This window comes from Pocillopora damicornis, chromosome 14 (assembly GCF_964200805.1).
Source record: "Pocillopora damicornis chromosome 14, jaPocDami1.2, whole genome shotgun sequence".
NCBI classification, from domain to species: Eukaryota; Metazoa; Cnidaria; class Anthozoa; order Scleractinia; family Pocilloporidae; genus Pocillopora; species Pocillopora damicornis.
In genome coordinates, this window is record NC_142683.1 from 1,242,758 (window position 1) to 1,269,047 (window position 26,290).

Below are 26,290 nucleotides of genomic sequence, written 5' to 3' on the forward strand. Positions count from 1 at the left end.
GGGATCGACTTTGAGGAAAGTGATGGTTAACTGAGTGAGGGTCCACAAATGAACTTGGAATACGAGCATTGTAGTAAGTTTCAGAAATAAGAATTTTTCTCCCAGTGTTCATCTTTAACTCGCTAAATACGGCCATTTTAAAGGTACTCCCTCCGTTCAGGTTATTTGCGAATCTAACTACCTTGAAAATGCCAATTTCAATAGAATATTTAATTACATTTTACGAGAGGATAGTCGTGCAACACATGTGAAACACCCTCAATCTCCTTTTATTCAACATTCATACGGTAAATATTTCTATTTTTAAAAAATATCTGTTACTAAACATACTCTGTGACGCCACTGCTCAAATGATTGGTAACGAAACATCTAACAAAAGATATTGCGTGACAACTAAGCTGTTTTCTTTGACGTGACATGAATTCTAATTTTAACTTTTGGGTACATTTTCATTTCTGGTAGTGACTTAAACATTAGATCATTATCTCTGAGTAAATTATTTTAACTCTCTTTAACGGCATCAAGTGATCTAAGTACTAATCTAGAGGTCAAGTGCGGACAAACGCACGTGACCAACACGTGATTGGTTTTGGTTTTGGTTTTGTAGCTGATTGACTAAATGACTAGCCAATCAGGTTACTATACAGAGCAAAGCTACGGCAACATTGCTTGATTATCGAGTCAATTGTGAAATTCCAATTTTTTTCCCTTAGATAAACATTCTGTGAAGATTTTGAATGTTTGATTACGAAATACATGTTGATTTATTACGCATCACGTGAAATACACGTGGTATAACACCTCAGCGTACATCTGCAATTCCTAACTTGTCACGTGTTTTATGCATGATGCGCACGTGATGACGAACTGCATCGCATTTGATCAGTATCTTTGTAACATATTATCTTCGGGGGTTGGGCTACCCCGGGGGGTCGTGTGCACACTGTTTGGGGGGGAGGTAAGGTTCTTGCAGCAGTAGTAGTGGAGTATTTCGCCCGTGGGGTAATATGCAAAGGCACTGGAAAAGAAGAAACAAATGAGAAGCAGCGTTAACCGTGAGCGATGTAAAGAAAAAGACAAAATAGGACTGTAAATGTTTCCCACCTTGTTCCGATCTTCTTGTGACACACACGACAAGCTCTTTCATCGGTCAGGAGTATTTTACCCCCCTGATAATGCATACGTTGTTCTTGAACCTGTCGGGAAAGATCGTGCAGTTAGATTGTAAACTCTGACCCCTTAACAAAGAAGAGGTAGTGTTCCTCAGCCTACCTGTAGATGCTCGGCAAACAGAAGGCTCTTTAACACTTGAGAATTCTTCCGTTTCCTTTCTTTGTCTTCCAGAACATTGAGCAAAAACGCGTAAACCTCCCTTACTTGAATAGATGGAGGAAGTAGTTCAAGAGCCTGAAGATTCAAAACACCAGCGATCAGTAAACGGAACCGTCTGACATTAGACCGAGCCATCCCAAAACGGACAAGATCGTCCTGAAATAGTCGCGGGTGCCCGAAAGAAGGGGCCGTCCGAATTTATACGTCCAAAAAAAAAACGTCCGATGTGAAACGGATTCGTATCAAATCGGAAGAAATCCTTCAAAATGGGAGGGCATTTCTACGTATGTGAAATACACCTCTGCCTTTCAGGTACGTTGCAGTATTGGTCTCAGCCAGTAATGCTCACTTTTTTGTTATAAATTGCGCTGTGCATGTAAGATCTGAGTAGCACAAAGCAATCAAAACTGCAGAGTCAGTGACTCACACATAAACCGTACGACACAATTGTTACACATAATGTGCGACAAAATGGTCATACACACGTGCGAAACAATGGTTACACGCTCCTGCGACACAAGGTTACACGTACGAGCAAAACGATGGTTGCATGCACATGCGACACAATGGCTGCACGCATGTGCTGCACAATGGTTAAAACACGTGCGACACGACAGTTATACGCACCTTAGCAGTACTTATCTTTAAGTGATGTTCCTGAAGTACGCTTAGCGCCTCATCAATGTTCGGTTTCATATTTTCCTTGCCGCTTATCTCAGGAGGCGCCAGGTACATGCGCAATAAGGACACGTACACCTACGAATCACAGATAGTCGTTGTTTAGACAACCTAAACTCAGAAAACCTAATCTAACTTCTAGTCTTTTTACGAAACAAATACGTGTATTTCATCGGGAAAAAAAAAACAGTAATGCGGGGATCAGAGTTGCAATGGCTGACCAGTACAAAGTCAAGTTATCAAAATCAAGTCAATACACCTACATCTTTACTGCCCTCCCGGCCTTCGTTATAATTTCGGTGACAATACCTAAAGGGAAAAAAGATCACAACGCTGTATTAAAAGTGTCCTGACATGCGTTAAATAGTGCGAAATTCACGCGAGGTTAATTTGCATAATTCTTGTGGCGATTTCAAGCGGAACAGACGGAAGCCTTTATATTACAATTTATTGAGCTTGTGAGGCCCATAAATTATGCTTACCCGGCCATTTTTTATAATTACAGTATGAGTGTCCCAAGTAATCCTGAACTGCATTGTTTTGCATCTCTATGGTCTGTGATTGGTCCAGAAAAATCATGCCGCTTTCTTCGCCAATCAGATGCAAAACTTACACAAAGTGCGACTTGGTCAGTCACGTATTCCCGCGCTTCAAAAGAAAAATTAGACCACATTTCGCTTGAACATCGTTAAACTGAAAGCCTCGCTTGAATATCGTAAACACTAAAGGGAAAGTAATCACAACAGCCAATAAACAAGTCAACTGCCAGCCCGAGACAACGCAAGTGTACGAATCGCGATTAGTTTTAGTTAAAAAACTAATTTGAGAGAGTGCTGCGAGTTTTGAAGCTATCATCCATCAAAGTAAAACGAATCCAAAGCAGTCACGGATTACTGTCGGCACTTAATACGACACTATTTTTTAAGCCGTTGTGATTACTTTGCCTCTGGTTTTACGACACTTAATTAAAAGGCAATAGCAACAGGGAACTTACTCTTCAGCAAGTTTGGTGTTATGTAAAATGTGGATATATATAGCCAGAGCTTCCTCATGCCTTCCTACTCGTCCAAGCAAAAGAGCTCGTTCGTGATAAAAACCTGCGAGAAAGAAGGGAACACGAAAAAAATTGCGTCTTTAGAACATTTGAGGACACTTCTGGCAGAAAATCGCCTGTGTCAGTTTTGGCGGGAAAACAAACGTTGAGTCACTTTTGGCGGGAAAGCAAACGCTGTTGCAGTTTTGATGGGAACGCTAACGCTGCGTCAGTTTGGCGGGAACGCAAACTCTGCATCAGTTTTGGCGCGAACTATTTGTTTGGAGCTATGCTTGTAAGATTTTTATTTCTCGCACAATAAGTCTTTGAAAAAAGGCTCCAAATTCTCAATGGTAAGAAAAATGAGACGACTCACTCTCTGGGAAGTGCGTTAATAGATGCTGCGCTTGATAATGTTTTGAAGTCTCTAACAAGAAGAGCAATCTTCCTCTCAGTTCTCCGAGTTCACCTGGTTCACTTCCGGGAGAGACAGGCTCGTCACCTGACAAATAAACCACGTGACCATTATCAAGAATGTTTCTTAAAAGGCTTCTCCTTTTCTCTATTATTAAGAGAGTGATTAGCATCTAATCTCTCCTTATATTATCAGCCCTGAATCACACACTAAGGTCACGAGAATAAAGGAAATGATCACCAACCAAATAAGCTTTGATATTTCAAACGAGTTCTCCTTGTCAGCATCAAAGGAAGTGCAGAGAAAACGGCACGAGGAACATGGATACCGATGTTAGGGTGTACAGGGTTAAGAAGGATGGTAAATTTTGGGGTTGATTGTTGACTAAAGAAAATAACCCGAGGGTCTGAGGATTGATTTGTTGAGTGGGAACTGGGACCTCCTCTTTCTACCAGGGTTGTGATATGTGAACCACACCCTTCTGAGTCATCGTGCTGTGTTCTTGTGCGAGACAGTTTACCTACAAAACACCTCTAACCAGCCTGGAGGGTAAATGGCTACCGGCGAACTCGATGAACCTGATGATGTGCTAGGAGGGAGGGGGTAACATAAACCTGAATCCCACCCGGAGGGTAGAGGCAATACTCCTGGTCGATTCATGGTAGAGAAACCGTGATCGGCTTCGGCTCCTTGTTGGGCATAAACTTTACAGACTTTCCCTTTTCTTTCGCCAACCGACGAAAAAAGAATAACTGCCTTCAAAGCAGATACGAACCTGTCGGTAACGAATCTAAATACTCTCTCATCAACACCTGCACTCTTTCACGGTAGCAGTTGATCAACTTGTTGTGAAAATCTGGCTTTGATTCATTCCAAAGGAAGATTATGTGTTCCTAAAAAGGGAGAAACTTCGTGAATTCACACCTTACGTAACCCTTTAACCCCTAAGAATGACTGGCATCTAATTTATCCCTACAATATCACCCTTGAATCAAACATTACGGTCGTGAGAATAAAGGAAATGATCACGAACTCACGGAGCCCTTGATTTCATGACAAATTCTCATTGTCAACTCTTCGGATATATATCGAGAACAGTATGGAGAATATGCGAACTGATGTAAAGGTTGTGAAGGGTTAAGTACAAGTTAGACTTCACTGTACACACCAAATATCTGATGGTCAACTGTTTCGCGCACTGTTCTATGTGAGCCAGTACTTTATCGCGTGGTAGGCCTTCGACTTCTGGTAAATCTTCTGTAAATATCTAGGAAGACAAAGGTTCTTGAGCTTGATCTTGATCTTGGGGAAAATACGAGTTTTTATACGGTTTTTGCTCATTATAAAACTTAGAAAACCATGTATTTATCAACGTGTGTTAAAGTATTGGAGCAAAATAATAATAATAATAATAATAATAATAATAATAATACGGTCTGACTAATTTATCAGAGAGGGTTTCTTGCGGAAATTCAAACATTCGCTGAAAACCCCTAAGAAATTTCCACAACGAAAATCGAGTCCAGCTCGTTCACTTACGTTAAATTTCCAAGCATTTCAACATTTGCCAACGTTGTTCGCCTTCTGTTTACAATAGACGTGTATTATTTGGACAAAACTTGCGCAAAATCCTACACATTAATCAGTTATTTATTTACTTTTGGCTTATGAGAGTTCTGGTAAAGATTTCCATAAGTAAACCAAATTGAAAATAAGAAAGTTTCCTAAAGTCGACTCAGAGTTTTTTTTGCCCCACGCTCGTGGCGAGACGAAAAAAACATATTTCCTTTAACTGAAATCTTTAGAAGTTACCTTTAATCCGTCATCAGGGTGTGCCTTTAAAACCCAGACGGAAAAATCAAATATAAGCTTTAAGTGTTCATGACCTGAAAAAAAGGAACACATTTGAGAACGATAAAACTATACATTGATCTTTTCTTTTTCTTCTCTACGTTGCGATGTGTCTGTTCAGCAATAAATCACAGATAAAGTCAAATTTTGGCAAAACAAAAACGTGGTACACGAGGCGCAGCCAAGTGTGTTACTAATGTTCCTGCTATATTTTGACGTCTTTCGTTACCTATCACTTTATATACACACGGAAAAATGAAGTCTGTTTGTTTTATTGTTGACGATTACCTAAATGCTGGAGATATTGCACTGTTTTCTGGTGGCCTTTGAGTGGACCGCTGCTTTTCTGAGCCTGTCTCAATAAAAGGTCTAGGGCTGAAAGTAAAATGTGATAGGTTACAAAAAAATCTCGACATCTGTAGACTAAACACGATCGAAACTCTCTCAACAGACAATAACAAGCCAAAAGAGGTCAAATATCTATAAAAACCACCAGGGCAGTTTCAGTTGACCATTTTTTACTTTTCTTGTTCACTGCCTGCTTAACTCTTTCACTCCCTCTTATGATCAATACGGAGCTTTTTCATATAACATAAATTTCATTGTCCAGGGATGAGGAATCAAAAAAAACATTTTTTTGAAACTTATACTCCATTCAAGCAAAAGCTTAAATAAGTCCTAAAGCTGTTTTGTTAAACACGGTTTAAATTTGTTTCCTTCATAGAAGCTGCTTAAAGCGATGTTGATCGGCTTCAAATTTAGCCCGTTGAAAATACAAGTCAGTGACTATTTGAGACCGATGGAGGATTCAGTCTTTCCGTTCCCTATTTCTGATTTTCATTAAGTAAACTGTGGTTGAAGTAAACATGTTTTGCTGGTCTGAATGGGGCATAAGGCACACAAAAAAGAATTTGGCACTGACTACGGAGGATAACCACTTCACTCACAGGAGCAAACAGAAACATATCAATATGTGGGTTACCATTTTGCTGAAGCCGAAGAGGCAAAAATTATCACTCTTGCAAAACATCACTCACAGTAATAACCAATGTACCACAGCACAACCAACCTTTTTTATGAAGACCTTTAGCCTGGTAGAGTATCACCAATTCATTGTATTTTTTACTTTTCATTAGAACTCTTTCACACTCCTCTACATGACAGAAGTTTTCTTTCAACCTCAGCAGTGGCGCTACGAGGGCATCGTTTGTCTGAAGGGGAAACGAACACAAAGTGATTCACGTCATTTTAGCAGAAGGAGAAATTTACATTGTCTAGTTGTCTTTCTATTTAAAACTTTGTGTGTTTTTTGTATATGAGCAAAGCTTTCGATAGCGTCAATCACGACACGTTAATTTTAAAATTGCAAGATGTCGGAATTTCCAGAGACGCTCTCCAATGGTTTCGTAGTTACCTAAGCAACAGGACACAAGTAGTACGAATCCATTCAACGCTATCTGAGCCTTTGTCCGTGACCAACGGCGTCCCTCAAGGAAGTATCTTAGGCCCACTACTATTTAGCATATATACGAACGATCTTCCATCGATCCCACAGAAATGCAGCACTCAGAGTTATGTAGATGATACGAAACTCATCACTTCCTTTGAACTTAAAGACAACCTGGATGCAATTGCTGATTTGGAAGACGACTTGTTTAAAATAGGAGAATGGTGTTCCAACAACCAATTGTTACTTAACCCTGGCAAAACCAAGCTGATGATATTTGGCAGCAGGCAGATGCGTGCAAAATTGCAATTTCGCTCCCTTTCCATTATGGGTGAGGACATCGTCCCCGCAGACACCGCCAAAGACCTTGGTGTGATTTTGGATTCTAATTTAACTTACGATGAACACATAATTAAGACCGCTTCCTCGTGCATGTCCCGCCTCGGCCAAATAAACCGTGTCAAGCATGTTTTCGACAAACGTACACTTTTGATGATTATTAATTCCTTAGTTTTCAGCAGGTTATTTTATTGTTCCAATGTTTGGTCAAATACCTCAAAATGTAATGTTGACAAGTTACAGGCGGTGCAGAACTTCGCATGCCGCATTGTTAGCGGTACGCGTAAATTTGACCACGTTACACCAATTCGCAAGGAACTAAATTGGCTTTCAGTTCAAAGCCAGCTTTACTACCGGAACGCTACTACGGCCTTCAGATGCATGACTGGTCAGGCTCCAGATTACCTCTCATCAAAATTCATAAAGCGAGCCGAGGTTAGTCGACGTAGCACCAGAAATTCGCAGCTTTTGCAAATTCCATTCTTTAGAACAGCTAGCGGTCAGAGAACATTTTTCTATAGAACTGTAAACTTATGGAACTCTTTGGATAATTCCTTAAAACTGTGCAACTCCGTTAAGGTTTTTAAAAAACGTTTAAGGACCAAATTACTCACAGAGTTGTAATTTTATATATTTGTATGCTTTCATTTTTCTTTTAGAACATTCAGATTTTAAAACATCTTTAATTGTAAATAGGATTTTTAATTGTAATAGGATTATTTTTATAACATTGTCTTTGAAAAGCCCCCTTGGGGAAAGTCAATAAAGTATGTTGTTGTTGTTGTTGATGTAGAAAACGTTGATTTGCCATTTAATAAGGTACATGAAAAAATTACTCAATTCTGACTGCGGCAGTTTTCAGGTAATTCAATGCAGAAGAAGGTGATCCAGTGCAATGAAGTACCAAACTAGACTGATTAATTACTTGAACTGTTCAGCCACACGTTGAGCTTCTTTGCGCCTTTAAGATGTGAAAATATCATTGTATATTATTGTTTTGATCGTACGCGGTTGTTTTGACCGAACGCACAATGTCACTTGCAGGGTTTGAATAAATTATTTTTGCACTTGATGCGCGCGCTTTACTTCTGCATAATTATGATAAGCTATCTCGTATTTTTCATGGATATTATTAATACGTCATCACATGATTTTTCGAGTGCAATTTGGAATAAAGCACTTGCGAATTTTTTAAAAGACCACAAATTACAATCGGCATACGGACTCGTGCAATTTTGTTACTCTTTGAAAACAATTACTCGTGCTTATTTATTCCAAATTGCACTCGAAATCATGTGATTACCTATACTAATTTCAATAGACCTAGAGTGTCCCTTGTTTTGTGCACACTGCGCTCGAAATACCTAACACTTAACTAAACATTCTTCCTTTTTTTTACTAACTTTAAGGTCTGGTTTAGCGCCCAGCTTCCAACAGGCGCCCCTCCTCCCTCAGGTAAAGTACAGGAAGACCTCAGAGGGGTAGACCTAGTGTGCCCTAGTTCAGCGGCTATTCATTTCATATCATGCGAAGCAGCAGCAAACTAGGCCAGCGCTCATCGCTTCTATACAAAATGTGACATGCAGGGGGAGGTTGGGGAGTGAATAACCCGGTTTCCTACCAGTGGAGGGAGGGGGTCGTTGGGCGAGAGGAAGGTGGGCGGTCTCTGCGAATTTTCTTAAAAGGAACCGATCATAACCGAAGACTTCCGAGGATATTACGAAACTTTCCGTAGACATTCAGAAGAGTTCGGACTCTACTTTCCCTCCAGTTCTTTCCTCTCTAAAAATTAGGTGTTTTACAGAAACAAAGTTCACTGTTCACGAATAATTTTCACCCTCTGGATCAGTTTAGTCACTCATTTTTCCGTTAAGCGTAAGAAATTCGTTAGTAGGCGTGAGCTGGCTTTAGATCGACTTATCTATTTAGCTCTTCAATAATCTATTTAAATACCAACAGTACCAACCTGCAAGTAACATTTCAGTAGAGTAGTATCAATGACTTGTCTTTTGTGCTCTAAGTTCTTTTGAGCCTTTATATCAGCTACAAAGATTAAGAAAGAAGATAAAAAGATGTCAAGCATACCTCTTAAATGAGGGACAACGAAAAATTGGGAAGTTAATAATGACTTTATTTATCCCACAAAATGGATCAGCTGGTACCGTAGTAAAAACTAGTATCAGCCCATGTGTAGTTCTACCAAGTTCTACTAACTGAGCTACAGATACTGTTAAAATGATCACGAAGGTGGTAAGCGTAATCCAGGACTGCTTTAGTTTCGCAGTTTTGCTTTCCTTCGCTATATGATTGGTCGAGAAAACTCGTGCCACTTTCTCAGCCAATCAGAATCCAAACTAAAACCAATCGCGACTTGGTCACTCGCGTTTTTCCCGCGCAATGCTCAGTTTGCTTGGTTTTACTTTGAATTCTCATTGGCTCGTTGTGATATTTCCTCTTCTCTCATTGGCTAAAGCGATTACTTCGTATTTAATCGAAGTATTCAATTGCTCTGACGAAGGACTACCGCTCGAAACGTCAGCTTTTTTTTTTTAATCTTTTATTTTTTTATTTATTTTTATTTAAACACGGTCAATTCATCAGCCTAAAAAATACATATCACATACACTAGAATATTCAAAACTCAAACTATATACTATAACACTAAAAGCTGTTTTCCGTGAGTGCCGTGCGTTAGACTTAAAGAATGTCACTGATCTTACGTTTAAATACCCCAAGAGACTCTGTGTTCCTTATATCGCATGGTAGACTGTTCCATAATGTGGCACCATTGTAGCTAAAGCTTTTTCGGTAATAATTAGTGCGCGGTAAGGGAACATTGAGCTTATTTTCAGAGTCCCTGAGGTCATAAGCAGAGTCACGCCACGTAAACTTTGAACACAGATACTCTGGAGCTAGCCCGTGCAGACATCTAAACATCATGGTGGCTTTGTGAATTTCCTGCTGGCGTGTAAGATTTTTCCACCTTAAAAACTCGAGTAGCTCAGTTGCATCAGCATCATAGTTAGAGAATGTCAACACACGGGCTGCTCTATTCTGCAATTTCTGCAGTTTGTCTTGTAGCGTTTTCCCACAGTTACCCCAAACAATGTCACAGTAATCAAAGTGAGGTTTTACTAAGGCTTGATAAACGAGATGTAAGGTTGATGCTGGGATCAGGTGCCTAATTCGCTTTAAGGCCCCGATACCAGAGGCGATCTTTTTGGTTAATTTTTCGATGTGACTATGCCAATCGAGTTTATCGTCTATTATTACACCAAGCGATTTCGTAGCTGTAACCTGGTTCACTTGAGTATTGTTCATTGTAATTGTTGGTGAAGCTGTGAGAGTATTCAGTCTCTGCCTCGACCCTATTAGCATGAATTCGGTTTTGGTCATGTTCAATGTAAGTTTGTTTGCTTTACGGTAGCCAATTTAAGACATTAACTCAGTTGATATTACAAAATTACCCTGCTAGAAACTAACCCCCTTTACTTCGTATTTAGTTTCGCGACACTCAGTCGTAGTGCACTCTGAAGCAAAAGCTTGTCTCTTCATTTCTTTACGTAATGCTTGAGTTATAAGAGTGAAATACCTTTACTGGGTTCTTTGGTAGAATCTTTATTTCTTCCCCTCTGCAAGCTTTCTGTCTTGTCGCTATTTTTGATCAACTCATTTCGTTTCTAGTGAGGAAAACATTTATATTGTACCAAGAGTTGTATAAGTGAGAGTAGGGCACGGTTTAACCCTTTAACTCCCAAGATCGAATTGTCAATTCTCCCCTCTGGCTACGACACATTTCTTTGTTAGTTAGTTACAAGAATTTGGTGTTCGATCAAGATAGCAATTGCTATCTGATAAGTTTGAGGTTTCTCATCACCTGTTTGCTGAATAATGTACGTGTGTTGTAGGGAGAAGTTACATGCTAATCACTTGTGGGAGTCAAAGGGTTAACATAGCAAACTGAGCAATGAATAAACAAAAACAATCAACTTTCTGTTTCATTGGTAACCAGCTGGTTATAATTTTGAAATATGGAGAATGCAACTATCTGGATTCTACCTGAGTCAAATATTCAACAAGCGCAACACAGCCTTTCTCCAGCTCCCCCGGAGTCAACTGGGGTGGTGGAGCAGGGTACTCAAGAAGCTTTCGAAATTCACTCGGGAGAAGATCAGGAAACAGGCCAATAACTTGTGCTGGGTCTGCGGACAGACAAACAAAGAGGCATTGTTATAAAAAGAATCGTGCAAAAGAAGAGTTCAGTTGCTTCCAATTGGAAGGAAGCTCGTGGATATTTCATTCGTAGACTTTTAAGTCAGAACCACCTTATACAGCATAATACGATTAAAATTGTACTACATGAAAGAACTGTTCAGTCACTTTCATCTGAATAATCACACCCTAGAGCTCCATTCACATACTTAAAAATTGGAGCTTTTCTTCTGCAACTTAAAAGCCACCTAAATTACAACATCACCACAAAGATCGTTTCATCATTTGGCTAAATTACTGCATTTCAAACACATACTTTCATAAACTTTCATTTCAAACTACACAATTGTTGATGATGCAAGAACCAAACTTGTGCAAATAGGAAATAACTAACCTGTCTCTAACTGGGCAAAGAGCTGCAACGAATCATCAAACTTCTTCTGACAGAACAAATCAAATGCATAAAGATTCTGAATACTCTCTTTTCGGGCAGCTTTCTCCTGCTCAGGTTCCACCACCATGTCCTGTTCATTAAAAAAAAAAAATACGAAAGTCCGTATACAAGACTAACTTCCATGCCTTCTACTACTTATATAGTTTGTTTACTTTAAAGTGAATTTTAGCACTGATTCTTCTGTTAAGGTAAGGGGGGGGAGGGTCCCTGAGAGTGCCTTTGGCAGGGGGGTGGGGGGTGGGTCAGCTCTTTCTGATCCTCTTGTAAAGGCCGGGAGGTGCCTTCAGGTGCCCTAAAGGGGTGGGTCCTGGAGTGACTGTAACCCTTTCCCCCCTTGGTGGGATAAGTTTTTCTTGTTAAGTCAACAACATACAAGTCATACAATTCAGGACGTGTAATCACACAAATTAGAGAAATCTGTATAGTATAAATCCCTTGCTTCAGTAGATAATGTACTCAGATGCCATTCCCCTTGATACACACTGTATGGCCGCGGGATGGCCGTCAGGTGTGTGGAAATTCCTAACTGAGACCTCCCCTATGAAAATTCTTGGCTACGCCCATGAAAAGACGCTTTTCTTTCTTCAGATTTCCATGCCAGTTTCCCAGTACTCACTTGGGCTTGCTAGTAGAAAGAGGTACTACTGTGGTAGCTAGTGGAACCTTCAGTGGTACCTATCAACATTAGGGAGTCTAACACCTTATCATAATTATCTTATTTCAATTATGAGTTTGGAGCAATTTTTAATTTTTTTGTTATGAGTCATTGACACTGATTTTTTTAACTAGGTAATCATTGATCCTATACTAAATTCTCTGAACCAGCATCATAAGAATTAAATGATTGACAGTAAGGAGAATTACAAATTTGATCTGGGAGTTAAGGGGTCACCTGCCAAATAACACATTTTAGAGCTCAAACCATCCAATGCTGAGTTCTTGGTGCAAACCAGGACACCTTGATGTCTTCCAACAGTTAACTGCAGGTCTATGTTAAGAGCTCAAGGAAAAGAATGTCAGATTACTTACCGCTAACATAAGAGCAAGGCTGAATTGCTTGTCATGCAATAGCTGTTGTATTTGCATGGGGAAAGATACAGGGATGAGTCTCCACACATAGCTTGGTGATGCTATATACAAGTGCTTTCCATGAGCAATAAATCTGGATTTAGGCAAATCAATGCTCTGGATAAGTGCACGAGGACTGATGGTTCGTATCTCTACATAGCGAGGAAGAAGGGCGATTACATAAGGTTCAGCATAATCTGCAAAGGAACAATGGCAATCTTTAAAATTTAATGAATTACTGAACACACTGAAAAGTGGAAGGAAGTCTGGAAGCTTTTGGTTACTTGGTTTAACCCTTTACCTCCCATGATTAACCAAGAGAGAATTTCTCCTTACAATATTAGTACAATATCAACCAAATAAACAATGAGATTAAAGAAAAATATCAGTTTGGAGGATCCAATACTGAATTCTCTGAACCAACATTATGAGAATTGTATGGTTGATAGTAAGGAGAATTACAAATTTGATCTGGGAGTTAAAGGGTTAAGACCAGCTTGCCAAACGCTGATGCTTCCTTCAATAATCAATACACGTAACTTTGCTTCCTTTACTGATCAATTTTTAAATCATTTTTTTCGATATATCTAAATCCCTTTGATTACGTATTGAGAACAGGAATAAAAGGGGCTTAGCTTTTTAGCTGCAAGATGTGGTCATAGGTGTAACAGTGACAATTTCCTTCATATAACATTGTTGGATAATTTTGGTGAAACTCTTTGTCCCTAAGGCAAACTTCTTAAAAATTCAAACAAGTTTGACGGTGTAGAAATAAGTCATAGTAACTCGCTTTGGAAGCAGTACACATGGAGAACATTGCCAAAGAGATCTGTTATATCAAATTACCAATCACTGTCTAATAACAATAATAATAATAATAATAATAATAATAATAATAGTGTTTAATATTTAGTAAGCAAACTTGCCATGGCTGTTTCAGTGGGGCTGTCAAGAATTGCCTTGTTGGTTAGGGTAATGTTAAAATTTTGATTAAAATGTAGAATAAGTTCCTAAAATTGAAAAGAGTCAAAACCTTAAAATATGTAAATAAATTAAATATCAAAGTAAAAAATTGCTTAAAATTTGTTGAAATTGTTTAAGGAAGTTTTGATGTTTGCTTCAAAATCAGATACATGTAAAAAAAATTTTGTATGGACTTGTGAAAAAGAGTCGATATTTCACCTAGCTCTGTTGGTGTATCTGACCATGTCAGGGTCTGTTTCTGCGTCTTCTTTCCATCACTGTCAGTTATAATGCTGATATCATCGCGACAAAGAATTAGTTCTCCACTTGGCAAAGAAGCTATTGTGGGCTCCAAATGACGACCAGTGGAAAACAGCTCTGTTGCAGCACCAGTGCCAGTCTACAAAAGAAAAAGTGATTGTTGTTTTGTTTCAGCCATTTACTACCCAAGGGAAATGCCAAATTTTTCTAAAATGAGAACCATGAACCATTAGACCAGGTAAAAAATATCATTTTAAAGGCATTTTCTGGGGTATGCTATAAAGGACACCAACAGGTATGGAGGAGGTGACTGTGGAGACTGAGACATGTGCAAAGTTTAAAGTAAAGAAAAGTTGAAAGTTTTTGTTTGCTTCATACATCAAGGGTACAGCACTAAACTATGGCTTAAATTGCAGTTCTCAGAGCATTGATTATTGTGAGATATCACTATGACTAAAACAGTACAATGAAAAAAAGTTCCCAAAAGTTGCAGGGGTGCAAATCAAGTCTTCTATTGAAGGGGAGCATGATTTTATGCCTTTCAAATGAAGATCTTGCAATGACCTTTCCATGGTGAAAATTTTCAGAAAAAATTATCTAATAATCAGCATGTAATGGTGCCTAATGCCATATGGCACTCTAGGTCATTAATAGGCAATTATTTTTTACAGTAGGTAAGTGTTTTGAACCCAGGGATATCATGTGATCATGTAGTCTGATAGTCTGCGTGAAGGTAGTCCTGAGTCAATACTACCAATAATTATAAGTCCTTTTTTGAAATGCTCTCACCTGAACGATCAAACTGCATAATCAAAACTCATTTGAAAAGACTTATCTACTATGACAACCATGGTGGCCACTATGGTTATTGCATGACAAGCACTAGAGTTGTTAGTGTGTGAAATGATTTGAATTGACTCACTCTGTTGTATATAGCCAACATTAAAATGATCAAAGAAAAATTTATGCCTTTATTCAACACTCCTTTATGGCAAAGCAACCACAATTTGGATATTCCAAAATGCCTCCTTCAGAATCTAACTTGGAAAGTTTACTTCTTCACAGCAATTCCTGCATGGTTTTGTTATACACAGCTGTATCTTTGGAAGTTATGAATGTAGGCTGAATGATGCAATCCCCTGACCCTTTCACTCTCAAAAGTGATTAACATGAAACTTCTCCCTACAACATCCATACATTATCCAGCAAACAGGAAATGAGAATACTCAAACCTATCAGGTGGAAGTTCTTATCTTGATCTAACATTAAATTCTTGTAACTAATTTACAAGGAAATGTGTAGCAGCCAGAGGGGAGAATAACAACATTGTAGCACCTTTATGAGAGAGTATTCTTTTTTGAAGCCAACACAGAGTGAGTCCTCGGACCAAACTAATGCCTTTGCTGCATCTGGAACCAGAAGATCTTCTCGCTCTTGGAATTCTCCATTCCTCCAACTAAATAACTAAAGGATTGAAATTTCAGTTGAATTAAGGAAACATTACATAACAAACCAGTTTTTATAGCTAGAAAAATTAAGCAGGCAACATTTTGATAAGTTGGAAATTTTTGCTTAGAATCAGACAAATGCCCTTCACCCCTTACACCCTAACATCAGTATGCATATTCTCCAAACTGTTCTCTATACATTTCCTAAGTTCTAACAAGGAGAATTTGTAAAACTATCAAGAGCTTTGTTAGTTGCTGATCATTTCTTTTATTCTTGTGACTTAAACATTTGATTCAAGGGATCGATTGTAAAGAGGAATAAGAATCTTGTCACTCTCAGGGATTAAAGGGTTAAAGGGCTTTTTTTTCTAACTAGCTTGGACAGGAGAGCCATCAGCAATCACGGAATCTCCTCCCCTTCCATCATTCCCTCACCCACTCCTTCTTCCTTCGGTAGGATGAACCAAGAACCCTTCCTTTATATCTCCCTTGTGACGTTGACAGTGCTACCCTGCACTAAATTTTTCACTATGTTAAATATTTTCATGTGCATTGTTTACTCACCTGTAGTTTTCGTTTTACCGAAACACATAGCTTTAGTTCAAGAGCTGGTGAAGGATCTAAATAAATAATAATAAAAATATAATTATTTCCCAATTAAGAACTGGTAGGGAAACATCTCATGCCAATGAAACTGGAGTAGGCTCTGGTGATGAGGTGTTAGGAGTGACCAGGAGAACAGGAGCTGGATTGAAACATACATCTCAGGCTGGTTTTCTTAAGTTCACTCATAACTCCCAAAATCTGATTGTTAATTCTCCCCTGTAGCTGCTACACATTTCCTGTAAATTAGTTATGAGAACTTGGTGCTAGAGCAAGATAGCAGCTTCTACAAGTACCTGAGAAGTCTGAATATTATCATTACCTGTTTGCTGAATAATGTATGGATATTATAGGGAGAAGTTTCATGTTAATCATGTCTATGAGTTCAAGGGTTAACAAAGTAACAGTGTACATGGAAAACCTGAACAGATATTTGGAAAATCTTTAAACTTACCAAACACTGAGGATTGTTTCCTTTCCTGTTAAAATAAAGGAAAAATAGAAGTTTGAAACCAAACATACTGACAACTTAATTTCTTCAAAGGGGTTTACTTATGGAAGAGGTGATTCCATGAAATCAACTTTCTTTACTGAAGAAATTTGCCAGTCAGAGTGACTTGGTATCTTCCAGGGAGAGTTGCAATTGTCATCTCAGTGTAAAGATCAAAAAAAAAAAATAAAAATTTTAAAAAAATTAAAAAAAAATATATATATATATGTAATCCACTCAAAGTGGAATTTTGTCCAAACAAGATACTTCAAAATAGCCTCCAAACTCTGCTTAGGCAACAATATGGTTTAAGTGCAGGAGTTACCACAATTTTTACACCCTGTTAAAATCTTTGAAAACTCTTTACGGTGGCCAATTTACATTTTATTTTTATAATTAATTATCAACTCAGTTGATAAAACTAACTTATTACTAAATCTAACCTTTATATCCACAGCAAAAACACTGGCTCCTTTTGTTTTGTGCAAGGTAAACTTGTGAGCAAAGGTCTCCAAGTTATGTACACTAACAACAGAATCTGAGTGAAAAAATACCAGAATTAGTAAATTTCCAAATTACATGTACCGGTATATCACTAATAAGTACTATCAAAATGAGATCGTACTGTTGAAATTATTAAACCACAAACTAATGTATAAAATAATCCAAAAGTATGACACAGAAACCTGACACTTGCAGAGGGCTCAATTTAACCCCTTACACCCTAACATCAGTATGCATATTCTCCATACTGTTCTCTATACATTTCCAAAGAGGCTGACAAGGAGAATTTGTTTGACAATCAATAGCTGCTTTAGTTGGTGATCATCTTCTCTACTCTCACAACTTTCATGTTTGATTCAGGGGTGATATTGTTAAGGAGAAATTAGATGCTAGTCACTCTTAGGAGCTAAAGGGTTAATACCAACATATGACATGAATTTGTAAAGTTAAAAAATTTATTTCACTCTCCTCGCATTACCTGACAAACTTATCAGTAGATTCAGTTGCTCAACTACTGCTAACTGCAAGAAAATATAAAAAAAATGACTATAAGTTTGAATTCAAAACAATTATTTTAGTCAGACTTGAATGCTCTCAAGCAGTAACAGAATCAAAGTTGGAGAGCTGTCAGAGTTGTAAGGATCCTAACAATCCCACTCATTGGCTACGTTACAAAAGTTTGTAAACTGTCTTCCAGACCGTTCCAGCTATTAGTAATTAGAGAAAAGCAGGGGAAAAAAACAGTGGTTGGCTGGAAAACACAATCACTTTTTTCTGTTTACCCTATTTTCCATCAACCCAACCAACCTTAAACCTTTAATTCCCATGAGTGACCAAGACAGAATTTCTCCTAATAATATCAATACAATGTCAAGCAGACAAGTGATGAGAATAAAGAAAAAATATCAATTATGGATTATAGGTTGATCCAATACCAAATTCTCCATACTAATATCACAAGAACTGTATGACAGATCATAAGGAGAATTACTAATGAGATATTGGGAGTTAAAGGTTAAATGATGATGATGATGATGATGATGATGATGATGATGATGATGATGATGTGACATTTTCATAAAGCACATTATCTATACTATTATGCTATGATGCACTTAACAATACTTTGCAGGAGGACTTTCCATATTGCACTGAGCGGTTTATAATTTTTGAAAGGGAATTTTGTAGATATCCCCAATTGTGAAAATTTTGGAAACAAGGCTAGACCAGAAAATATGTTCCCTAATCTGTAAGAACTGCATGGGTTCTTTCACAAGTCCCCTTCCAACCAGAACAAACAGGAAGCAAGAGATGGAACCTACAGCTTTCATTGATTAAGACTAGAATGTCTACCACTTGCAGATGCCATAACAAAGGCAGCACATTCTCCCCACTAGTTTGAGGATCCTAAGTGTTGGTCTGGTCGAGGCTTGAACCCTCAACTTCCCACATGGCAGACCAACGTTCTACCACCTGAGGTAGCCAGGCAATGGTTAAGACCTTACAGCAAGAGCAATAAGTTCACTTATTATAAAAAGGAATTGAGTTGCAAAAATTCAATGAGTCAGTGAATACCTTTGTCAATAAAACCGCTCAGAGAATTAGCCATTACAGCATCATAGTGTTGTATGTTATTTGTATAACTTACCTGTGATATAGGCTTCTTTGAGAACAATTTGTTGGAGCTTCGTAGCTCCACGTCAAACCTTTTGTCACCTATTTTTAACAGAAACAAAATTAAAGATGAGAAAGAATGAATTATCATCAGTCCCTTTAGAGTCTATAACTGCACAGGGATCCCACAGGATTCCACCAAGGCAACTGGTCCAACACTTCCTTTCAGAGCCACACCCTATGACAAGAAAACTGCTGTAACCTTTCTTTCAGGAAGGACAACAGTCAGCCAATTTAGGAAATAACAACAAAGAAGGCAATATTTCTTATCAGTGCAAAAGGCCAGTGTTCTTCACAGATTTTTAAGCCCTTGAAACACTTGTGACCAGCATCTATTTTCTCCCTATAGTAATACAGCTGAATCATTTATAAAGGTCACAAGAGTAAAGGGCAGAGTATGGAGAATATCAATACTGATGCTTAGGTGTAAGAGGTTAAGTAGCCAGACATGAAAAAGCAACAGTTGGCAGTAAACAAGCGAGTGAGTAGCATCAATTCTGCTAGAACCTGTTCCTCTTATTTTTACTCACTGTTTCCTTTCCAGTTTTATTTAATCCTCTGTGATACATTTGAAACCAAAGCAAGAGTTATAATCTATTTCGGATCAAGACAAGTCTTTTATGGTTTCTCCTAATTAGAGTAGACAGTTGTTTGGAAAAAAAAGCTGATGAAATCACTGGTGGCAGTTGCTTCAGGGGAACACTAAAAAGCCTTAAAAATTTGTTGTGGGTGTAGCAGAATTTTATTACCTGTGCCATCTGAAACACCATACAAAAGCAAGTGTCCCTGTCTTGTTCCAACAAGAAGATTGTCCCCTGAAACAAATATTAACCACATTTCCTGAGAGGATGAATTGGTAAAACACATCTCCCCAGTTGTTATTCTGCAACCCAGTTGACCCATTTAACAAATAGAGTCCATGTTGATGGATGTCTATTCACTAATAGATCAAAGACAACATCAAGACGTGGTAAGAACAAAAGAAATGTGTCGATGATGTTCTACCACATTTTGAAATTTTGCGTACTATTACTATACAGAACCACAGCACCATGGATTCTGTACAAAACCAATCCTCCTCCTAGCCCCAATCTGTGTGGTTATCCATATAAGTTTGACTTTTGCACAGATAATGCAAATAAAAGGTGTAAGCGTGAGTTGTAATGTAATTGCAGGTAACATTCTTATGCCAGTCATATTCCAAAATCATCAGAAATTATAACCACCCCTCTGGCAATGATTTGTAAGTAAGAGAGTTTGGTTGAGTCATCAGCAAGTTAAATTCCCCTTAAATTTATTGATGGTGTGTTGGTTCTAGATTCTATCTGTTTTATTTGATACAAAAACAAAATGTCATCAATAGTAAAATCATCCATGCATCTGTACTGTTATAGATCATTGGTAAAAACTAATCACAGTGAGTGTAAAATTAACAATTATTCAATTATTGGAGGTGAATATTTACCAAGCTGTGAAGTAGTGAGGTAAATATCCACCATTTTCACTGACACTGAGGTGAAAATTTTTTTATATGTACCACACAGAAACCAAAAAAGTTTGTTTATTTCTGTCAATATACCAAAAATGATAGGATATTAAATTGTTGGCCTGCACTTTTGTCTCTTAGGTTGCTCAGAGGTAAATAGTACTTGCTGATCACTTTCAATCAATCAATGCATGCCAAAAGCACTACTCATCTGTGCGGTACATACTGACTCAGCTTATCATATAAAGAATGAGTGATTTCATTTCTAGATCATAATAAGTGCTTTGAGGCAATGTTTGTCACGTCACAAAATAAGAAAATTATAGATTAGAATTTAAACGTGTTCTCTGAAACACATAACACAGAATCCAGATTTTATAAGACTGCTCATTAAAACATTACCCGTCAAAGTTTGACCAACAGCTGATGGCTAAAAGCTGTACAAGCGTGCTTTTAGTTTCAAGAGAAATTTTAGCTGTTATTTTATCATGGAGTATTCCGCAATTTCCGATCTTACCAAAAGTAGCTATGCAATCTATTTGCAATGGCAGCTTCTCCAGGATAACTGCATGTTCAAATGCATCGTGCATGTTTGCATACCACTCTGATTTCAGGAGCTTTTAGACCAGTACTGTTCATGATTACATATCGCTTACTACATGTTCCGCTGGGGAGTTACTACATCACGGGCGACGAGCGGGGATAGAAAAAACGACCCAAATACGAGTGGTCAGCGGTGAAACAACTTTCATACTTTATATATAGACAGATCATTTGTAGTGTCAGGAAACAATTGTGCTGTAAAGCCGAAGTGTAAACAGTTTACTTCGCTAAATAAAATGTTAAGCAATTCAAAAGTGTTGATTGTACATATATCTTTTACTGCTTTAATAAACAATGAAGGCATCGGTGGCATCCGAAAGGTACCAAGAAGAATTAAATGTACGTTTTGTAGTTGCAGAAAACAATCATGTTGTAAAGCCGAAATGTTACCAAGTTACACTTCGCTACTTAAAAAGTTAAGCAATTTTCCTCAAGCTTTAACTGGAACAATACTTCTTATGCTCTATTGACCAACGGAGGCATCGGGAAAGGCATTGCTGACACCGGGAAAGGCATCAAGAAGAATGATATTCACGTTATGTAACTTGTTGTGTGACGAAAAAAACGTATCTTGACTTGTTCAAAGCATTAATCACAGTTGGCTTCCTTTTCACTTGAATTTTGTTTCCACAGCTTAAGATGAGAAATTTAAAATTTCTATCAGCTGACGTTCTTTTACTGCATATTATATCTATTCAATCGCCCCCAATTTACGTGGAAAAAAGGCAAGTAGGAAAACACTGAGCTTCGAGAAACAGCCATGTTAAGGCTAATGTATTTACCATTCCTTAAATATTTACAATCAAGACCACTCGTTTAGGAGACCTTTTCTCAAAAGATCCACACGTGCAAATAATGCTGTTTTCCGTTCGAAATGTTTTTCTTCTTGTTCAATTGAACAACTGACTTAGCTTTTAAGCCGAGAAAAAAAATCACAATTATTGAAAAGGTCATAGACAGGCCTACACAGACTCCCCTGTGTGGTTTTACGTTTGCGACGCAAAAGCCTTTAATTAAAACTTCGCTCTGACGATGATGGGTAACCACGTGCTTCAAGTCGTGTTTTGAAGTTACACATGGCCTCCTGGAAATTTCTTTCCGAGGAGTTTGTTCTTAGAAGTCTGATAGCTTCTCCTTTAATAAAGCCTTTCTTAACACTTGGCGGGTGGCAAGATGAATAGTGTGTATATTGAAAGGTCTCGGTCAGTTTGTAGACTGATTTTTCAGAGATAACACTGTTGTACTTTTCAACATGTTTATTATCACTCTGAAAGCGTGTACATATAAGATCTTTCAGCTCTGAAAAAAAAAAGCCAAATTGAAAAAACGTTATCTGAGGTCTCGTTTGCCGCAAGGCAGTCGACACTTAAAAAACAAACCAAAAAAACTAAAGGCAAAATATTGCCTTTTGTGACAGCATACCACCCAGGGGTTAAAAAATTTAAAACAAATACTGATGTAAGAATGGAACCTCATCCAAAATCAGCCACTGCTGAAAACAATTTACAAAACGCCTCCGATTATATCATACAAAAGAGGTAAATCCTCAAAGACATACTCGTCAGAGCGAAGCTTTAATTAAAGGCTTTTGCGTTGCAAACGTAAAACCACACAGGGGAGTCTGTGTAGGCCTGTCTATGACCTTTTCAATAAACATTTCGGCTTTACAACATGATTGTCTCTGGAACAACAAATTATATGTCTCTATATGAAGTATAAAAGCTATTTCACCGCTGACCGCTCATATTTGGGTCGTTTTTTCTATCCCCGCTCGTCGCCCGTGATGTAGTAACTCCCGTTCCGCTGAGTGTCCTCGGATGAACGCCATTATTCTGAGCCTGCAGTCATTCGCAACATAGCGGTTTCATCTCTTTGAACGATCGCCTATTTTCAAATTAAAACGAAGGGAAACGAAACCAAAAGTACTAAGATGGCTGAAACCGCTCAAAAATTCTCAAGTAATAATGTATTATTGGTTAATGGCAGCAATTCGGGGTTTTTCTCGCATTGACTGAGCAAACGAAATAGAACCTGTCTGAATGTCACATGACTGATGACGTTCGATGACATCAGTTCCGTTTGTAGCGCTCGGTCTGTGCTCTGCCATCGACATCACAGTTACAACTGACGCGGAAACTGTCAAGAAAATCTTCACGAATCGTGAACATCCACCTTCATTTCAACGATATTTCCAGCAGGTTGGTTTCAAGAAATTCGCATGTCAATCCAGAATCTCCAAACTTACGGTAATTTCTCTTTATTCGGCATTTTTTTCGCCTTATTAGGTTCAAGCTTCAACTACTGTTTAACAGATAATTTATCTCTCTGCTGTCTCTCATTCTCCAGATCCCTTTTCGGATGCTTCTAAGGGTACCGATGAAATATCAGCTCAAACCCAACCAATACACATCCGCATACAACAGAGAAATGGTCGTAAAACTTTGACCACGGTACAAGGAATCGAAGAATGCTATGACAAGAAGAAACTTGTGAAAGCTTTCAAAAAGGTTTGTTCAAACGCTCATGATCATGGCGAGTGTAAAGCATTTCAACGCTACATTTCTTAGAGAAATTGGCGTATTGCAAATCCGTTCGATACACTGGCAATCAGATCTTATTTTGACAAGCATACTTTTACTTTCTACCACAAGAATATCGACAAGAAATCAATGTACGACTTGCTGAAATAAAATTGTCAAATTTCGAACTAAATTGAGCCTAATAGACCCAAAGCCAGTCTTAGCCGCAAGTTGAAGCATGGAAATATGTGTATTAATACTTTCATTTATTTCGTAGCTCTATTACGGTCGCTATGAAGTGTCAGGGACAGGATGCGATTCTATACAAAATCTATAACTAAACCTTATTCCTTGATTTTCGTGAATTGTTTCTGCACAGTCGCAACTTTTTTTATGCATATTTAATTTCCTTTCCTTATACGTTTGATTTTTGTTTAAAAAAAGAGAAGTTTTTCCTCAAAGTCTTCCGCGGTAAACTACGGTCATGGTCCAAAAAGAACTGGTTCGAAACTTGGTGCAGATTTTTGGTGACAAATGATTTGTGCCCAGGGCAGTAATGCATAGATCTTCATATAGAAATGCTAATGAGATACGTAGTGAATGATGCAATCAATTGTTTACCAGAAACTTGTCAATTTTTTTAAAGTCTGGTTCAACACAAGCAATTTACTTTTATGTTCTAAACTGTACTGTATTTTTGCTTGTTTCAGAGCAAGACAATGAATTGAAAATAAAGTTTTCAAATTCATGTACCAACATTATAAGTGAATTAATTTGTGATGGTAATAGGACTGAGTGGAGTCCAATTCGGTCTGTAATCTTACAAGCGATAACAAAACAGGACAGCCACTTAGTGGGAGTCCAATTTTTTCATCACAAGTATAATAATTATGACAATAAGTCATAATATGGCTTAGTGTTGTCCAATTCGGTCCAATCAGTAACGATAATTACAATTTCCCAGAAAGTAAGAAGAGCCAAGTTATGAAAGAAGGGGCAAATTTGCATTAAAAGATTGACGGAGTTGGCCTAAATTGCTTAATTATTTGATTTGTTGATGTATAATACAACTTTGAATGTGATTGGTTGATTTAAAATGAAACTTGGAATGTGATTGGTTGATTTAAACTACAACTTTCAATGTGATTGGCCTATTGAACTCTTCGATAACAAACTCTTATTACAAACTGTCTGACAACATCTTGGCAAAGGAATTGGTGGAAAATAAGAGTTTTTTAAACCACTTGCAATCAAGGAGAATGGACTTTATGGTCAATTTGAGAATAGCTTGGAATTTGTAAATGTTTTTGAAGTACTTACAAGTGCCCTGATTGGTTATAAACCTAGTTTTATTGGAGTGGTAACCTGTAGAAAATTAGAACATGCTGTTGCTGTGTTTTAAGTTTATTTTATAGAGCAAGAGACCATAATTACTATTGGTTAACTCGTATAATAACCCACTTGGGATGTTTCAAGAACTGAAGTAAAGTGAAAAAATCACTCACCCCATGTACATGCTTTACAATTGTGTATTGATTGTGACATTTCAAATGCTATATGGCCAGTCTTTGTTAGATGACAAGGCTGAAATTTTATTTGTCATTATTTTAGGCACCCTGGTTTGATGTTAGTGGTTGGTTATGGCACGCTGTCATTAGTGCATTTTGATCCTCATTGTTATTCTGAGTAGTAGACATTGTTTCCCCTATAGGTTCACTTTGTTACTGATCAGCTATCATACTTTTTGATAGTAGGCATTCATGTGTAAGGAATTTCAATTCCAATATCTCTATTGATGTTTTTAGGAATAAATCTAATGTGGCTGGCTTCTCTAACCCTTCATGTGTTACAGGGAGAGTCTTAATCTATATACCTATCTTGGTCCTAAACAGGAACCTGTCCTGTTTCATTGGGTGTGTTCTAAAACCACCATATTCTGAATGCAAGCAAGCTGTAGCATGAAAGTGCATTAGATATTGGTAACTACCCTTGAAACAATGAGGGCCATGTGTTCAATATTTTTCCTTTTTTTGCCTTTGCAGGAATTCAACTGTAATGGAACAGTTGTTGAAAACTCAGAATATGGGGAGGTGATACAGCTACAAGGTGACCAGCGTCAGAATATCAGTGATTTTCTGAGACAGCTGAAACTGGCTAAACCAGACCAGATACACATGCATGGTTTCTAGAACTTACTCCTTAGCATTGGGGTTTGCATATATATAAGTTTACTCTTATTACCAAGTAAGATCTAGAAAAAAACCATCAAAGTGAAGGCTGATTTAGATCTAACTAAGAACACTGTTTTGTGGTAAACTTTAGTACTAGTTATGTTTACCTTAAAATCAGAAATTTCTTTAAAGATTAATGTTTGGCTGTGTTCGTGATGTTGACAGATAGAATGTTTAGTAGATAGTATCAGTTCTCTAGTGGCTTTTGCTTCTTCATATGTTCAGGACAGCCATGGAAATACTGTTAATACTAACCTGTAACTTGGAAAACATAAGCAATAAAAAAAAGAAATATTTACTAGTATTGGTTTGTTTGCCTTTTGTTAATGGGAATAGTTGGTTGAGAATTATATCTCATGTCAGCATAAACCTTCAACTTTCACTCATTGTAAATGACCAAGACAAAATTTCTCCCAACTGTATCAATACAATATCAAGCAGACAAGTGATGAGAATAAGAACAAATTTTAATCATGGGACTATACGTTCGTCAAATACAAAATTCTCTAAACTAACATCATAGGAATCGTATAAAAGGCAGTAAGGAGAATTACTACTGAGATATTGGAAACCTGAAAGGGTAAATGTATTATTTCCTACCTCATTGAAAGTACTGGTGTGCAAGATGTGCTTTTTGATTTGTTTTTAATGCCAGAATGAGTTTGATCATTTTGCATTG

At 37.7% G+C, this 26,290-nt stretch overlaps 2 protein-coding genes across 2 annotated transcripts; one reads left to right on the forward strand and one right to left on the reverse strand.

The window, feature by feature from the left end:
* Positions 1-248: 248 nt before the first annotated feature.
* Positions 249-22,797, reverse strand: LOC113671427 (vam6/Vps39-like protein). The gene is made up of 27 exons (XM_027187615.2): positions 22,659-22,797; positions 20,776-20,919; positions 19,522-19,587; positions 18,747-18,814; positions 17,577-17,619; positions 17,038-17,132; positions 16,559-16,583; positions 16,066-16,121; positions 15,389-15,517; positions 14,012-14,192; positions 12,791-13,026; positions 11,702-11,831; positions 11,155-11,297; positions 10,688-10,775; positions 9,062-9,138; positions 6,379-6,520; positions 5,598-5,684; positions 5,271-5,344; positions 4,627-4,725; positions 4,234-4,351; positions 3,420-3,545; positions 3,005-3,107; positions 2,274-2,319; positions 1,960-2,088; positions 1,273-1,407; positions 1,105-1,196; positions 249-1,018 (listed from the first exon to the last, which is right to left on the reverse strand). The coding sequence occupies exons 2-27, from the start codon at positions 20,846-20,848 to the stop codon at positions 883-885; spliced, it is 2,697 nt and encodes an 898-aa protein (XP_027043416.2). The 5' UTR covers positions 20,849-20,919; positions 22,659-22,797; the 3' UTR covers positions 249-882.
* LOC113671428 (eukaryotic translation initiation factor 1) lies at positions 22,736-25,913 on the forward strand. The gene is made up of 3 exons (XM_027187616.2): positions 22,736-23,107; positions 23,208-23,368; positions 25,423-25,913. The coding sequence occupies exons 1-3, from the start codon at positions 23,080-23,082 to the stop codon at positions 25,567-25,569; spliced, it is 336 nt and encodes a 111-aa protein (XP_027043417.1). The 5' UTR covers positions 22,736-23,079; the 3' UTR covers positions 25,570-25,913.
* Positions 25,914-26,290: the final 377 nt, after the last annotated feature.

Bases quoted from the DNA above. Each gene is read 5' to 3' on its own strand.
- LOC113671428 (XM_027187616.2), top strand. From the start codon at position 23,080: ATGTCAATCCAGAATCTCCAAACTTACG. The intron at 23,108-23,207 runs GTAATTTCTCTT...CTCATTCTCCAG, and splicing joins CCAGAATCTCCAAACTTACG to ATCCCTTTTCGGATGCTTCT. The intron at 23,369-25,422 runs GTTTGTTCAAAC...TTGCCTTTGCAG, and splicing joins TTGTGAAAGCTTTCAAAAAG to GAATTCAACTGTAATGGAAC.
- LOC113671427 (XM_027187615.2), bottom strand. From the start codon at position 20,848: ATGCACGATGCATTTGAACATGCAGTTATCCTGGAGAAGCTGCCATTG. The intron at 19,588-20,775 runs GTAAGATCGGAA...TATTTGTTTCAG, and splicing joins AGATTGCATAGCTACTTTTG to GGGACAATCTTCTTGTTGGA. The intron at 16,584-17,037 runs GTTAGATTTAGT...TTATTTTAACAG, and splicing joins TTTTTGCTGTGGATATAAAG to GAAAGGAAACAATCCTCAGT.